Genomic DNA, 18,052 nt, shown 5'->3' with positions numbered 1-18,052 from the left:
AAGTTTTAAACTAAAAAGATGATGTCACATGTTCAAATGACAATCATAGTTAAATTCAAGAATTAAACAAAATCCGTTAAATGTCTAAAATGACATGTCTTGGTCAATCATTTATCACATAATATTTGTGATAAACTTTATGACTTACATGAACCGATCAGAATGAGGTACGAGAGTTCATAAAATGCCTACTCCCTACAACTATATATGGAGAGGCGCATAACTTTCTGAAGACATTCAACAAGCATGGGAGAAAACATAATTAGCGATCGATTAGTTAGGCGGACTCTCAAAATAAAGAACATCCAGCATCAGAGTGAAACAAAAAATGAGTCAAGGTAAAGGCATCAAGAAAAAATTATATTAAGGAGTCACTTGAAAAGTACACAGAATCAATGTTTGTCCGAATTATTTGATTCCATCTTGTCATCGAAACAATCGGTTTGTGGCATAAGTTATGAAAGAAGAAAAAGAAACTCATGATTCGAAGACGTGTTATAATAAATAAAACCACATACATATCAATTAGATTTTTACAAGATTCCGCAAATCACAATAGGTTTTACTGACACTCGTAGTGATATGTGGAGCTTTTTTATTGGTTCATCTATTCCATTTGTTGCTTATAAATAATAATTATTCTATTCACTATAAAATGACTCCAAGGTTTCTCTTGCTTTGTATTATTAGTTGATGATCAAGTCTTTGCTCCCAAGGACACAAAGCTATATCTGGAACCAAGACTCTAAAGCAACAATACTCAGATCTTACTGTTTTTTTTTGGTTTATTCAATTAAATTTTTGTCCGTTATAAACTTATTAAATCACAAATCTATTTACTTAAATCTTGAATTCATCATATATTAAATTGATACACATGTTCTTAATCTTATGACACACTACTGATGACTCTCGAATGAATAACAATAAAACCTTAGGAGGAAAGAATCTAAAAGGCAACATAATTTGAAAACAACTATTAAGTCTATTTGAATTGATTTATTTCAAGTGTTTTTTTAACACTTTGTCACTTCGACTTCAACCACGAAAAGCATATAGAAAGTGCCAATTATTTATCATATATTATATTCATGGTAAAGTATAATGGTGAATATTTCTCTTTATACTGTTGAAAATCCCATAAACAACCAGATTCCACTTCCAAATTTTGTTTAATATACATTTGACATTGAATTCCCTAATATTATATATGTAGCTGGATACAGTTGGTGGATAATAAGGGAAGTCTCTCTAGGGATATATATATATATATATATATATTGTATCAAGCTAAATGTATCTAGAGATGATCTTAATTTTAAGAATTTAAATAAATAACAGGCTTAACTTTTAAATACTAACCAACAATATAATAACTTTTACACTATTAGATTTATCAAAAATCGATGTAGTATGGATCTATAAGCAGCAAAATAACCTGCTACAACTTGTAGCTAAAAAAAAATAATCAGAATTTCTATATAATCATGTTTGAGTTTTAACTATATGTTTGAGCTTTAAAATACATAGTTAATTACCTAAGTTGTATAGATCGTTTTTATATATAAAATTATTACCAGGATAATAAAAGCATCCGTCAACAAAATGAATATATCCTAAAATGATTATTTCGTGGCTATTGAGTTACAACTATTTCTTGAACCTTACCCTAACAAAAAATAAATAGTATAGTAATTAGTAGGAAGAATAATTGTCGAGAACCAAAAGATTCTTCTATACTTATTTTTTGCAAATAGCATGACTCAATTCTTGCTGCATTTAAGAAAAAATATTTTTGGTAGTCATACTCATAGATCAACGCATGGGTAGTTTGGTACATTATTATCAAATAATTAATTAAAAATTAAAGTGGGTGAAATTCTTTGAGAATCTTCTCCTCAACCATTAGCTTTTAATTAAAAGAATCAAAGTCAACGATGAATCCTAGAGAAAAAAGCATTTGACTTTTTCATTTTCTTGCAATTTACTAATTAGAAATAGATGTCTGCCATTATACTTTCAAAGACTACCTAAAATTTAAAATTTATGAATTTTCAAAATACATTTAAATTAATATATGATAACTATTGAGTTCACAAGAATATATTTTAATACATATTTATGATTTGGGAAGATATATATAGTTGGATGAATCTTAAATGGACCATAAATTTATATAGTTATCTGAATCTTAAATGGACCATTTAGTTTTGGTCCTACTCATGAAGAGCTACAAAATATATTAGTGGTAATAAAATGAAATAAATGGAAAAGTTTGGTTCTTGTTTTTCCACTTATAAGAATTTTGCACTAGTTCCTTTGGATGGCTAATTAATTAGATATAGCCTCTTTCTATATATAAAATATACAAAATTCCATCAAGTAAAGTGATCGAAAAATATTTCCTATTCAATTTCAATTTTTTCCCTTTTAAGGCTTGCACGTTATTTGTACAATGTCATATATTAAGGCACAATCACTTTTTTAAAACTTTGTATTTGTAGCTAATTATGGATTCTGTAACAACCTAGCTTAGTACAAATATAAAAAGGTCAGTTTGGGGGGATTGGCTGTACTCGAACAAGTGTGATGTGGACAAGGTAGCAGATATTAATAATTTTTTTTTGGTTGAGTCCTCTCACATTGTTCTATAATTCATAATGATATACACTAGTAGTGTTGATAAAAGTCTACATAATTCCATTAGTGCTGCTAATTTTTGCTCATATTTCTTTAAGCAACTTATATTATTTAGAAACATTTTTTGTTCATATTTCATTCCAAACCAAAAGCAAGGCAATGTTAACATCTTTTCACAAAACTTTGAACCTTGTCCTAAAGGTTACATTTAAATCTTGAATATTAGTCTGAATGAATACCAATAGTCTTACCCCATGGCTCCTCATAAAATACACAAGAAGGGAAGATTGAGTGTTAGCCGAACGCGGGATGGTTGTTTTGTGCATTAGACAGTTCCACCTTTGTTTGTTTTGAAGGCAGTTAAAGCCGACAAGATTGAAACTCATCTTGTTAGGCCCTATAAGACTATATATTTCGGAATGAAACTACTATACTCATCCTTAACAACTTATTGCTAGCAGTAATGCCAGCCAAGTACAATGTAATGATGTATTGATCATTTTCCCTTCCTTTTGTGGCAAAACTAAAATCAGGTAATCCTTGTGGTTGGTACTTGAATTTCTTATAAAACTTTTCGAGTTCTTGAAAGAAAAGAGGAGAAAATAAAATAGATATCTAGCAAGACAAAGAGATAATAGCTCAAATTCATCTTGATATCTATACTTTAGCTGTTGCTGCTGCAGCATTGCCACTCCTATAGGTATTTAGAGAGGATTCTTGAAATTCAAAATAGTAACAATAACCTTTTGCAACCAATTTTTTTTGGTTTCACATCATGATGTTAATAGGATGCTCTGCATCTCCAACGACAAGGTAACGTGATCCTTCTTCTATCATCATTAATCCATCTTCATTAGCACTGCTAAGATGTTCACAAGGACTGATCTCAAACACAAGTTTTGAATTCTCCCCTGACTTCAAGCTTACACTTTGGAATCCAACTAACTGTTTGATAGGACTTCCATTTCGCGCTTTGTCCTGTTTCACAAAAAGTAGTACTGGATGCTTACCATCCATTTCCCCTGAGTTTTCCACACTAACATGAGCTGAGAATTTCGCCTTCTCACAGTTGTCACTTCCTATTTCATCCACAGACGTGTAACGGATTGAGTCTGAATTTTCAACTGTCTTTACAGAAGATAATTGATTTAACTGGATTGTGTTTGGAGTGGCAGAGTGGAATCCATAGGAATAAGTTGTGTAGCTAAGACCATATCCAAACTCGTAAACTTTGGGACCTTTGTAGAATCGATATGTTCTACCAGGGTAACCTGTTTTTGGATCTGGTCTCATCCTCATGTCTGTCATTGGTATTTTGACAAAGGCCTGAGGATACCATGTAACAGGTAATTTACCCCCTGACATTAAGAAAAACGTTGTCGTTATCAAAATCAACCATGTTTGAGGAAGGGGAAAAGGTAGTAAAGAAGTGATCTAGTCTTACCAGGATTATGTTCACCAAATATGATTTCAGCTAAAGCAATTCCTCCAGCTTCACCAGGATAGCCAGCCCACAAAATGCTTCCAATTTTGGGGTTGTATTTCGCGAAAGAAATATCGACTGGACCTCCTGAAAGGATCACCAATATAACAGGCTTCTTTGCAGCTTTAGCAACACTATTAATGAGATTTTCTTGCTGCCCCGGGAGCACTAAGTCATCGCGATCAAATTGTTCTCTCTCTTGAGTTTGATCCAACCCCATGACTAAAACCACATAATCTGCATTTCTTGCAATGTTGACAGCTTGATTAATATCAGCAGATGTGCAGTTAGCCGCATTGCAACCCTGTTGGTACTGCACTGACTTTGCATAACCAACCAATGCCTTGAGAATTTCGATGTATTTGCAAGGAGGACCGTCATAGTTACCACGAAGAATATAAGCATTGTTGGCATTATGTCCAATGACAGCAAGGGAGTTGGTTTTCGCCTTGGAAAGAGGAAGCAACTTGCCAGTATTCTTGAGCAAGACAATGCCATTTCTTGCAGCTTCAAGGGCTAATTCTTGGTGTTGTGGAGCACAAACCAGGCTAGGACTAATGTTTCCATAGAGCTGTTTTCTTGGATCCCCATTGAATAATCCTAACCTCATTCTTATGGAAAAAAGATTGTGAAGAGCCCTGTCTATATGAACTTGTGATACTTTTTTCTTCATTACTGCTGATTTTGTGTATTTCTTCAAGTAATCCCCACAGTCTATATCCATGCCTGTGAAATTTCAATTCCCATCACATTTTGAAACAACATAGTTATAGTGGCGGAGTCAGAATTTTGACTAAGAGGCGTCAAAATATATAGAAGTAAAATCGCACACAAGCCAATGTGTGTCAATATGTAATACATATACATAAAAATATTTTTATCTAGCTACACAATGTAATTTTCTGACAAAGAGATGTGAATTGACACCCCTCACGTATATGTGGCTCGACCACTTACAAGGTTAGTTTATATTGCAAAAACAAAGTAGACTTTTAAACTTGTAGTCTAATTTACCAACATATCCTTTAATCTTGTGGTCATAAACATGTCACGTAGAAAAGTTAGAATTTAAAAAGTTGCCAAACAAGAAAAGAAAACATTTCTTTTGAAACGGACTAAAAAGGAAAACAAGACAAACAAATAGAGACACAGAAAATATTTTAATTTTGTTTTAAATTATAGAAGTCCCCTACTGCTTTCATTTTGGACTTTATTTGCTCCCTTTCAGCCCACAAAACCAATACCATGGGGTCTGGGCCCAAATAAATTCAAAAGATTGGTGTTGAGATTGTTGTAGGCCCAATCGAGCCCAGAGAGCACATGTATTGTTTCCACTTAACTTTTTTTTGGTGATATTGATTATTATCATAGCTTAATTTAGTCACATCATTAAATAAAAAAGTAAAAAAAAAAAAAGTTTGAGGGTACAATCATACCAGCTTTAAGTGCAAATGCTGTTGAATCTTCTGGTGTATTTCCATACCTGTGGTTATCATGCATGACTTGAACTGCGTCACAATCGGATGTAATGTACCTATCATATTTAAACGAGTTTAACTTCTATATATATTAAAAGACTACTAGTGTATATAAGTTGAAGTCAGTTAATTATAAGAGTTTAATTGCAGTAAATAGTAGAATTACCCATGAAAACCCCATTGTTGACGAGCTGTTTTAGTTAAAAGATTATAATTAGCACAACTTGGGATTCCATTAACACTATTGTAAGAGCACATAATTCCACTGGCTTGTGCTTTCTGTATACAATCTTGGAAAGGGGGCTGAAATGTATCTGCCATATCTTGAGGGGTAACCTAAGTAATTATAAGAAAAATCAGAGGTCATGATTGCAAAAGAAAAAAAAGTGAAACTGAAATATACTAAACTTTATAGTACAAAATTACTTCTATAAAAAAAAAATTGTAGATTCCTTAAATCTTGAAGTAATGTGACAAAAAGAATAAAAGTACATTGTAAAAAAGTATCATTCTCATTCTTCATTTTTTCCACTAAAAGTTGAAGATTAAATACTCCAATTTTCTCAATCTTAAGAGAAATCTATTGAGAAAAAGTGTGAAACCTAAAAAGAAGACAAAGACTTTGTTTTATCTTTTTTTTTTCAATAGTGGACACGGGCACGGGCACGGCCACTCTTTTGTCTGGTCCAAAAATACTCTATCAATAGTAGTATATTCAATATAAATTATAATTCACAACTCGAATTTGAAAGTATAAAATGTATATAAATTTTATTTGTATCTAACACAATAAAGAAACTATTTTCATAAGACTAAAACGACCCTAATCCACTCCGCTTATTGTGCAAGAATAAATAGAAAATGAACAATTTGACTTTGTGACTATTACCTTTCTATAATCATTCATTAACATGATAATCATCACTAAATATATTCGGCAAGCAATGAAATATGTTAATTTAAAAAATAAAAACAAAAATTAATGGGGCCAGGTATAATTAATTAATACAAGTCCAGTCTTTTGAAATTGGTCCATCAAAATATTGGCAAGACAAATTATATTTTCAATTTCTATTTTATTTTGATATCCCACCGACAATGTCATAGTAATAAACATTAAACAACATTTTTCTTCCCTCCATAACAGTAATTTAAGAATTATTCCCTCCAAATTTTAAGCATTAAAATATATATTTCTTTGAAAAAAGATCTGACAGAAAATTAAATCCCGTGACCATTGTTTCTATGATAGGAAAAGTACATAACATATCAAGACAATACAGTATTCTAAGCTTCGAAAGTAGTGAAGAATGGTTGAAAGGCTATAAAAAATGGACAAAAGAGTCTTACGATACATAATATATATGTGAATAACATACGTCACAAACTAATTCAAACATCACAATTATATCGAGAAAAAAGAAAGAGTAACTTACAATGGCATTGAAGCTAAATCGATCCAAGTTTTTCCATTGATCCAAATCATAAGCAGTGAAATGTTTGCAGCAAGCAGAAGCTTGGAGGTGACCTTTTTTAAGTTGTCCACCATTAAAGCTGTCACCTTGTACTCCTCTCACATACCTAATTGCATATTTGCCAGTCATTATTGGGTCCTCCCCTGGTGTCTCTTGACCTCTTCCCCATCTTGGGTCCCTAAATATATTTATATTTGGTGCCCAAAATGTCATACCTATTGCTTGACCTGCATTGTATACTCCCCTTGCCTCTACTCCAATCACCTAATTCACATTTTTACACTACAACATGTTATTTTTTATTTTCTAGGTTATTATATCAAGCGTCTATTATGGTAAGTAAACATAATCTGATGATGTAAATTACGGATGCTTATTTCTTTCAACTTTGTTTTACTTAAATTTTAAATGAATCATTAATACTGAAAAATAATTTTTTTTATTTTTTATTAAAAAATGGAGTAACAATAATTGAATTTTGAGACACTATAAATTCCCATAGATCCGCCGACACACAATCAAAATGTAGTACTATATTAACCTACATACCTAATGTGTACTTTATATTTCAAGTTACTAATCTCTTTGATCATTCATAAATTGAATAGGAAATAATGATATTTTTAGATATCTTATATGTAAAATTAAATTATCATAAAAATAAGAATATATGGGTAAATTTATTCCGCTCAACTTTACAATTTAAAGCAAAGATAGTCTATATTAAAAAAATAATGTATATGTGTCACTGTTAAAGATAATGTGTATTTGTTCTAAATCACAAAATTAATAAGGTATATTTATTTTATTCTTTGCTTAAAATTAATAAAATACTATTAATGCCTTCAAAATCAATTCTCCCCTTATTATTGTTTCTTTTAAGGTGGGAAATGGAGGTAAAAAAATCAAATCCACACTAACAAGATTAAAGTTCAAATAATCAATCAACTCAACTATAGTTATATTTATGAATTTGACAGAACTCAATAAATCGCCGCTCTAAGAATTATAAAAGTAAAAAGTAAAACAACCAGATTTTTAAATTATTTCTAACCTGACCAATGCGGTACCATAGATTCTCATCAAAAGTTGCAGCAGTGAGAATAACTTGGGGAAAACTGGTGGCTCCGGCAATACTCCCATTGAAGAAAATACCTTTTCCGGCAGAACCAACGCCGTGTAACGACTCCGACCACCACTCATACGCCGGAATACCGAGTCTGGGTATAGCAGGGGCTGAGTTAACTAGTTGAGATATTTTTTCATCGAGTGTGAGTCGAGAAACAAGGTCTTGTACACGTACACTAATTGGAAGTCCTGTTTGGCAAAATTTTAACGATTTGGTTTGCGGATTCAACGAATCACAAGAGAAGGGTGGCTGAGTTGATTCAACAATCGAAACGAATGATAGAGATAAGAGAATAGTAGTAATGAGAGTTGAGATGTGAAGTTTCATTGTAAAGTGAAAAATGGGGGAAAATAGAAGTTGGAGTTAGGAGTGGTACAAAGAGAGGTGAACTTATTATTTATAAGGGAAAAAAGAAGAAACTATATCTTTTAAAAAAAAAATTGGTAGTAAAAGAATATTTCACTAAAGTTACTTTTGAATGTTCAACCATTGAAAAGATTTCATTAGAGTTAATTTTGGCTTTTTTTTCTTACAAAATCATTGGACTATAAATTTATGTCCTAGAAAGATAATAATCTCTTTTATTTAAAAAAAAATCTAGATTGGCATGCCATGTCATATTAGTTATTTACTTTTACCAACAAGAGTAGTAGTGGAGTAATAAGTACTCCTTCATTCTTAACAAAGAGGTCTCGGGTTTGAGCCTCCTTGGGTACGAAGTCACCTTTATTAGGAAGCGCTTTATCCCAATGTGGGATTTCCCGGCGCGAATCTGGATTTAGTCGGACTCCAATGTGGGTACCAGACACCGGGTGGGAAACCAAAAAAAATAAAATTATTTACTTTTTATATCTTGTAAGATAAAATCTACTAGTTTTGGATATACAATATTGAATTTATCCATTTAGTCTTAAGTACATATCTATTTAAAGCCAAAACATTTTGAAATAAAGTTTTATATCTAATGAGGATGATTTTTGGTGCAGATTAATTCGAGTATAGAAAATAATAGTTTTATTTTATATTAATTTTGAGCGTGAACTTTTACCTCCCTGTAAATCTAGTAAAATTCATGCATTATATGCTTGAGTAAAAATTATTATAAATGAAAAAATATATTTCACCGTCTTTAAATCTGATTAGTACACATATATAATGTAAGTTATTTCTTTGTAGCACTTTAATTTTTGACCTATTTTATATCAAATAAGAGTTATGAGTGGTCGGTATTCATTATTAACTTTCCCAATTAGAATATTTGATTGATATACTTAAATTAGATGTTTAATATTATTTTTTTTATACGTATGTCCAAAATTAGCATAAATCTTTATCTTACGTGACTTAAAAATTAAAGAGTAAAAGTACTTTGAAAGTAATTGCATAAGCTATTACTACTCAGAAACAAACGAAATAAGTAGTTTATTTAAGTACTTTCAAAAACTTGGTTTAACATAAGTTGGTGTTCAATATTAATAAAAAAATTTAAAAATGATTAGCTAAATATAAATTATTATGTGTTTTTGAAGTTTTGATCAAATGAGTTACATGGAGGGATCATTTGGTCCATCTCATTATATTGATTTTTTCTCTTTTAATTTTACTTTTATTTAAATAAATAAAATTTTCAAGAAATTATTTAATATCTTATTAAGGACAAATTAATAAAAATACATTTTTTTTTACTTTATAGAAGTGAGTAATATTTGTAAGAAATGTGTCCAAGATAAAACATCGTTTATTATAAAACGAGAGTAAGAAGAAACTTTAGTATTAATACGTTTTGCTTTGTTAGTTTGTACTTCGTATTTAGGTTTGGTTAGTCATAGTACCAACTTCTCATTCATTATAAATGCCTGTATGGAAGAAACAAAAAAGGAAGGATAAAATAATCTGGTAACCAAACGAGCCCTAATAACTTAGGTGAATACTACATTTGTTTATGTTTTAGTGAGTATAGTGTGGCTTGAATTTCTAAATAATTAGACTATAATTTTCTACTAAAAGGAGTTATCTAAATATGAAGGATTTTTAATTTTCTTTTCATAAATTATTTATTATATTAGAATAACATGGATTCCAAATAAACTAAATTCAGAAGATCAACCCTAAAGAAAAATATTTAAGCACATAAATTAAAGATTATTTTTGTTATTATTCCTTTGAGTATTTTTAAACTAATCTTTAAAAAAATGTAAAGTAGTTAAGAACCTTATTAAAAGAAGGATAAATATGAAAAAAGTTTCAACACTTCTCTGAAACTTAAAAAAATTCTCAACAATTTAATTAACATGAACTAAAGGAAGTTCTAGTTTAATACTGCTAATAAGTTTCCTACTTATTCTCATATTAAATATTAATTTTTTTTTCTTGTTATTTTAATCTACGCCAATTTTATACTTATTCTCCTATTTTTATCCCTTTTTCCCGTGTTGTTTTACCTACTCCAATTGTATTGACAATTAACCTTCAACCAGAAAAACAACAACTTGTTCTTCTTCATCTTCCTTTTTCGTCGTATCAAATTTTATTTTACTAAATGTAACTAAATAATATTTTAGGATAAATTGTAACTAATAATTTTATCTATTATGTGGTCTTTTAACAAAAGATAAAAAGTTCAAGCAACATTGGTACGGAGTCATGTTTTAAAGTAATATAGATTATCATTCGAGGTAATAGTAAATACTCATGTTTTAAGAAATTTATTGGCATATAAGAGTGTAACAGTAAGGATATATTTGAACAATTTATAGAAGTATATGTAAGCTATTTTTGTAATATAGATATATCGTTCTAAATTGCAAAGTGGATGGACATATCGTGCTCTACTCCCAATAACTTTTTTCACAATATTTGGAGGTTCAGTTAATTCGTTATTAAAGTATCAAGAATTTCTAACTTTAAACACTTTTTGTGGCCATATTTATTAAGATCATACTAATTATTTTATGCGTTCTTGGGTAGAAAAGTTTTGGTTGTTCACGTTTTAGAGAAGATTACCAAAATGATCCTTAATATATGGTGGTTGGATTGTTTTGGTCATTGATATATACCCTTTAACAGGAATAATCCTTAATATATGTAAAAAGTAATCATTTTGGTCTCAAACTCTTTTAACCAACAACACAAAATAAAAATATTATTAAAACTTAAATGATCTTGCTAGTTACAAAATGCAAATATCAAACGTACAATCAGGCAACCTAAAACTTAGTAAAATATATAGCGTAAGTTTAAAGAATAATTTTTATGCAGTTGTTGGAGGTAAGCTACACGAGTGAGTTGGACAATGACAATCCATGAGAATTCTAACATAATTAATTGTGGGACTAGTCATATTCATCAGTAGAAATGATAGGGACTAATCATCCTTTAAAGTTTAAACTATTCAAAATTAAAGTAGAATTTTTTATAAAGGATGATACTTAAGACAGTATATTTATTGATAGTACTAATTAAAACAATTACTATTCATCAATTCACTTGTCACATTTAAACTATAATTTGTCATAAACCTAGAGTAGAACTAATTTCTTTCTGCAAATATTGGCAGATTTAGCATATATAAATCACCTTCCATAATTAATTTTTACTTGCTATTATCTTAATACTAACTAAAAACCTTGGATCTGGGAGATCATAGAGATACAGGAATAGGATACTCCTGATCTCCCACAAGAAGGAAATGTTTTCCTTCATCAATAACTAAAGTACCGTCTCGATTAGCCCTAGTGAAGTGCTCACAAGGCTTCACATCAAACGTAACATGGGTATTTGCCCCTGCTTCCAAATTCACACTCTTGAATCCTATCAATGTCTTTCTTGGAACCTCATCCACTGTGTTAGAGTGCTTCAGAAACAACAACACGGGGTGCTTACCAGCCATTTCTCCCTGGTTTTTCACCGCAACTTTAACTGTTATCATCGCGTTGTTACATACTTCTGGTCCAACGTCTGATACAGCAATGTTCAGAACAGAACCGTTTTCAGTTGCCTTGTTGATCTTTGGGTTCTTGAAAAGCAGCTGGTTTTTGCTGACAGAGGTAAATGTGTAAGAGTAATTAGTGTAGCTGAGACCGTAGCCAAATTCGAAAACTTTTGGCCCATTGTAGAATCTATAAGTTCGCCCTGGATATCCACTGGATGATTCAGGTCGCATCCTCATGTCATTCATTGGTACTTTGTTGAACTCCTTGGGGTACCAAGTGACTGGTGATCTGCCCCCTGCAAAATAATGTAGTCTTGCATGTTTAGCAAGTGTTCCAGCAATAGATAACAATTAAACATCATTTGAGGAAATAGAGTAACCACAAGGATTGTTGAAAAATGAACTTCACCTGGATTGTGTTCACCGAAAAGTATCTGTGCTAATGCAGCAGCTCCACCCTCACCAGGATAACCAACCCACAAAATGCCTCCTATTTTTTGGTTGTCCTTTGCAAAAGTTACATCAACTGGACCTCCACACATCAAAACCAGTATAACAGGTTTTGAGGCAGCTTCGGCGATCGCTGTAATGAGTTTCTCTTGCATACCAGGTAGCCCCAATTCTGTCCTATCAAACTTCTCTCTTTCAAGAGTCTGGTCTAATCCCATTACTAGAACAACATAGTCTGCTTTTTTTGCTATATTAACCGCTTCATCTATTGCAGGAGAAGTACAGTTGATGAAATCGCAGCCCGGATGGTACATTGTGTTTGCAACATATCCCTGAAGTCCTTGGAATAATGTAACATTCTTGCAAGAATAGCCTTCATAGTTACCTAGAAGTACTTCAGAATCATTTGCTTTGGGACCTATTACAGCAAGGGATGTTGTTTTCATCTTTGAAAGTGGAAGGAGCCTGTTGGAATTTTTTAGAAGGACACTGCCACTTCTTGCTGCTTCGACGGCTAGTGCCCGGTGCTCTTGACTACAAACCTCTGCTGCAGAAATGTCTCCATATTCCAATTTACTTGGGTCACCGTTAAACAGCCCTAGCCTCATTCTAACGGAGAAGAGATTGTGAAGAGCTCTGTCAACGTCAGATTCTTTTACTTTCTGCTTCTCTAAGGCTGATTTTGTGTATTTCTTCAAGTGGGAACCACAATTCACATCCATGCCTGAAATTACATTGCCAAGAACAAAGACGCATCTAGTTTTCATCAACAAAGTTTTCTTAGATTTGAAAGTAATTTCTAGTTGTCATACATTGTTTTGACATATTGTTTCATTATGCATAATAAATGTTCTCTTTTATAATATTTTTTCTTACAAGTAGAATTTGACTACATTCAATCAAGGATCCATCTGGAAAAAAATTCATCTCTACCAAGAGAAGTAATGCATGTTACTTCTCATCTTCCTACATTCATATTGGACAACAGGAAGTACTGAATTTTAATTCACAAGTCATAATAGCAGATGCTTCAGTAATCAACAGAATTTATTAGAAGGACCAGAAAGCATGCTAATAATAGTAATGCACAGATCATCCAGCTTCAGGACAGAATGGACCAAGTCATGGGCATGTCAATGGTCCTGCATTTTACAAAACACGCAAGCTAGAGAATGGGTTATAAACTAATCAACTTTTTTCTGTTACGACATGTGTTGTGTCACAGCTCACGCTTTAGAATTAAGCAAGACATAGTTGATGTGAGGCATTTAATCTTCGATTTCACAAACAAGCAAGACAATGTTTTTTCTACTAATTAGATTTTTTAGAAAAGTTTGCTCTCTTAACAGCAAAGTAATTGAAACAGACAATAGATCAATTACCAGCTTTGAGGGTAGCAGCTACTGCATCTTCAGGTTCTTTTGCATAATGTTGCTCAGTATACATTTTTTCAACTGCATCACAATCTGATACGATGTACCTTTAAATTACACACAACTATTAGTCTTATATATATGTAGTTAGATTTCACATATGAATGAAATGAAACATGATTCAACATTCTCTTCTATTTTTGGAAAATTACCCTTGGAGACCCCATTTTCCACGGGCAGTAGTTGTCAAAAGATCAAAGTTGGCACAATTTGGGATCCCATTAACAAGATTGTAAGCACACATTACACTGCTGGCTTTCCCTTGCTCCACGCAATTCTTGAAGGGTGGTTCATATGAATCTGCCAAATCTTGCTTCAAGACCTGAATAGCTCCATTTATTAGAACAGAAATAATGCTGGCAATCTTGTAGATGTTACTCTTCAAATGTGGGAATACAACCACATTTGATAACTTAATTGAATTGTATGAATCATCTAATGTATCTAAAAGTTTATATTTGTGGAGATACATACTTAAAGTTTATTCTAGATATGCAACACATCCTCTCACGTGCGAACCTTCTTGAGTGTGGCATATATATCACAGGGAGCCAAAAGGAGTATTTGTCATCCAAAAGTGGAAATTTCTTCCGTAAACAAACTTAAACATTTGAAAGCTATCAACAAGATAACGCTAAAAGCTAAAATCAATGTACTGCAGCAACAGAGTTAGTTAAGACTTACTTGAGCATCGAAGGTGTAACGACTGAAGTTATGCCAATTATCCATATCTTGAGCAATGAAGTGCTTACAGCAAGCAGATGTTTGAAGATGCCCATCTTTAAGCTTCCCACCTTCAAAACTATCCCCTTGAAGTCCTCTTACATAAGCCACTCCATATTTTCCCACCATCATAGGGTCTTCCCCTGGTGTCTCTTGGCCTCTTCCCCACCTTGGGTCCCTGAGTATGTTTATATTTGGTGCCCATAATGTTATTCCCTTTAGCTGACCTGCATTGTACACTGCTCTTGCCTCTCTTCCAATTGCCTACAGAAAGCAACAAGTTTAACAAACTAGTACTAATTTTCTTCTTTCTATCCAACAAACACATTCCTCTTCTGTCCAATAATTTTATTTCCAACTTTAAACCATAACTTCAAGTAGATATGATTTTAATACATGTCATTCAAGTTGTAAGATCATTAAGTTATCTAATAGTTACTTTCAAATTTTTAAAAATCAAGATAGAATTTAAATAGTTTGTTCCACCTTACCCTTACTCCAATAGAGAGAGATTAATGTGGTGAAAGAAAAAACAGAAATATTAAAATAAGATCAACTAATAAATAAGAATATTTTTAAGTCAAATTTTCATTCTACTCTTCTTCTTTTTTCGTATCACACCACACAGTTTTTACGCACCCGACTAATTCCACGGTAGAGGCAGAGGTGTGAAAGAGAAACAGGACAACTATAAAGGACCAGAAGGAGTGCATTTTAAGTGACATTATAGCGTAAACACGATCACGATTCATGAATTCACGATCCGTGTATGTCTGGCTGATATAGATTGACAACCAATACAAAACTAAGCCAATTTATGATGAATTCCGGTGATACGCCCTAAAATTGAAAATTTATCTTTTAGCAAACATGATAACAATGACAGGGCTAACCTGAGCGATACGATACCATAGATTTTCATCAAAAGAAGAAGCAGTAAGAATGATCTGAGGAAATTGAGTTGCCGCCTTAATGGTTCCATTGAAAAGCGTCCCCTTTCCATGCCTAGAAATGCCGTGTAACCCTTCCGACCACCACTCATAAGCGGAGATACCGAGTCGAGGTATTTCAGGCGCTCCATTAACGAGCTGTAAGATTTTCTCATCTACAGTGAGACGCGAAACGAGGTCGTTTACCCTTTGTGAGATTGGTAACGCAGCGTTGCAGAAGGGAAATGAACTTGTATTTGGGTTGGACGAGTCACATGAAAATGGAGGTTGAGTTGATTCAGTACGGAGGAAAAGGAGCACTAAAATGAAGAAGATAAACGTGGCGGTGAATTTATTAGTTATTGGGTGTTCCATTTTGTTTGTGTTTTTCTGTAGAACAAGTTACTTATATATAATGTACTTGCCTATGGATAAAATTGAATGTAACAATAAATAAAGATACCAATTTACTTAAATTAAATTAGCCAATGATGGATTTGATCCGTCATGCCTATTTAATGCAATCTATATTTAGTATACGCCTATTCTTTTCCAATCATTAATGATCGATAGAATTTCACTTGAGGATATTTTTTACTGATGTCTGTTACATAAATTTAACGATGGAAAATTAAGAGAGCTTCATAACTAACTTTGCCGTAAAACAGTTAAGACCGATTGGTCATCATTTGTTGAAAAAAAGAGAAGAAGAAAGATTGATTTTTGTCGTAATTAATTTTCAAATGTAGTTTTTAAATATTTACCCTTCTTTTTTTTTTCTTTTCTACGATGTTCGATATTTATATTAGAGTTTGATTAATTCGAATGCATGGTGCATAGAATCCATTCAAAGGAAAGCGCTCCTTACCCAAGATTTTTTTTTATATTCAAAGATTCGAATTCAAAACCTGTGCGTTACTTTTTTTTAAGTGGTCACTAAGGAAACTTGTCATTTTTGCTATTAAAGCTGCAAATCGTAAATGGAGTGAAGGCTTGAAGTGGAAAACATTCGGTGACCACCTATCGATGTTTCGTGAGTGGATCATAGCAACGGTGAATTAGGTCACATCACTATAGGAGTAGATGTGACAAAATTAGCCAATGAAAATTCACTTTAGTTTATAAAAAAATGGGTTAATATGTTTTTGAATCGACTCACAAGTATTTTTAAGAATTTATTTTTTAATTTGATAGGTTATATATAATCATGATAAAGGAAGAAAATAATTTTATAAGGTCCTACTTTACAAAAAAATCAAACAAATAAAACTTGGTAAAAATTGAGTAAGTTGGGTCATGATCCAAGTTATAGTTTAGTTCAGTCCAATTTATTTCAACACAAATAACTTTTGAGTGAATGAATAACGTGTTTATTTATTAATTCAATCTATTTTAACTTATTCAAATTCAATTCAACTCGTTTACTTGATGTTTTATGATGACAAAACAACAAATATGCTCGCCTAATCACCATTTGACTCAAAACATTTTACTTTTTTTTCCCCGAATTAAATGTAATTATTCCGTCCTATAGCCTTTCAAAATAGGGAAAATTGTATGAAATAACAAACTATTAATTCAAATTAAATGTTATAGTCATAGTTTCTTTTATTTGTAATTCGAATCGAACATTCCATGATTTTTGCCATCCCATTTGTATACCGAAATATACAAATGCAGGACACATTTGTATACCAAAATATACAAATGCAGGATCCATTTGTATACCGAAATATACAAATGCATGACCCATTTGTATACTGAAATATACAAATAGACTCAAATACATATTTTTTTTATGTATATGTATACCGAAATATTCGTATTAATAGTCATAGCAAACATAATGTTTGCTATGAAACGCAATTATACAAACTATAGCTATAACATACAAATATGCTAAATACATGTCATGTTTTTTTCTAATGTACAAGTACGAATGCCAAACTTTTGTGGGGAATTTCTCCTCAACGCTTTCTTGACTTTGACACACTGGTAAGTTTTTTTTTAGTCATGATTCCTACTAATAAGGAATGTAGTAGGATGAATTGAAAATTAATATTCTGAGCCTAAGGATACGGCCTCAAGGTTTTGAACTGAAAAACTATATTCAAGACATAATATCCTCAAGTTCTGAACTAAAAAATATAATCACGACACAATGTAATAAAGTAAACTTCAGGACATACATAGCGCCTTAAAGTTTAAAACTGAAAACTGAAATTCAAACACATTGTTAGTTTATATATTGGATTGATTTTCTGAAGAAGCAGATGCAATGTACGTACCCCAGCTTTTTTGTTTATCGGAAAAATGGTACAGTGAGGTCCAGGGGCGGACCCACGTGGAGGTCAGGGGGTTCACCCGAACCCCCTCGTCGA

At 32.0% G+C, this 18,052-nt stretch overlaps 2 protein-coding genes across 2 annotated transcripts; both read right to left on the bottom strand.

The window, feature by feature from the left end:
* Nucleotides 1-3,189: 3,189 nt before the first annotated feature.
* On the bottom strand, nt 3,190-8,578 carry LOC125854905 (probable beta-D-xylosidase 7). Its single transcript, XM_049534506.1, has 6 exons — nt 8,131-8,578; nt 7,038-7,340; nt 5,768-5,937; nt 5,560-5,657; nt 4,085-4,849; nt 3,190-3,998 (listed from the first exon to the last, which is right to left on the bottom strand). Exons 1-6 carry the CDS (start codon nt 8,530-8,532, stop codon nt 3,409-3,411), a joined length of 2,328 nt encoding a protein of 775 aa, XP_049390463.1. The 5' UTR covers nt 8,533-8,578; the 3' UTR covers nt 3,190-3,408.
* Nucleotides 8,579-11,627: 3,049 nt separating this feature from the next.
* On the bottom strand, nt 11,628-16,054 carry LOC125855376 (probable beta-D-xylosidase 7). Its single transcript, XM_049535096.1, has 6 exons — nt 15,636-16,054; nt 14,704-15,006; nt 14,172-14,341; nt 13,969-14,066; nt 12,546-13,310; nt 11,628-12,432 (listed from the first exon to the last, which is right to left on the bottom strand). The coding sequence occupies exons 1-6, from the start codon at nt 16,044-16,046 to the stop codon at nt 11,846-11,848; spliced, it is 2,334 nt and encodes a 777-aa protein (XP_049391053.1). The 5' UTR covers nt 16,047-16,054; the 3' UTR covers nt 11,628-11,845.
* Nucleotides 16,055-18,052: the final 1,998 nt, after the last annotated feature.

This window comes from Solanum stenotomum, chromosome 2 (assembly GCF_019186545.1).
Source record: "Solanum stenotomum isolate F172 chromosome 2, ASM1918654v1, whole genome shotgun sequence".
In the NCBI taxonomy this organism is placed as follows: Eukaryota; Viridiplantae; Streptophyta; class Magnoliopsida; order Solanales; family Solanaceae; genus Solanum; species Solanum stenotomum.
The sequence above is the reverse complement of the archived record's forward strand: the minus strand, read 5'-3'. Positions and strand labels throughout refer to the sequence as shown.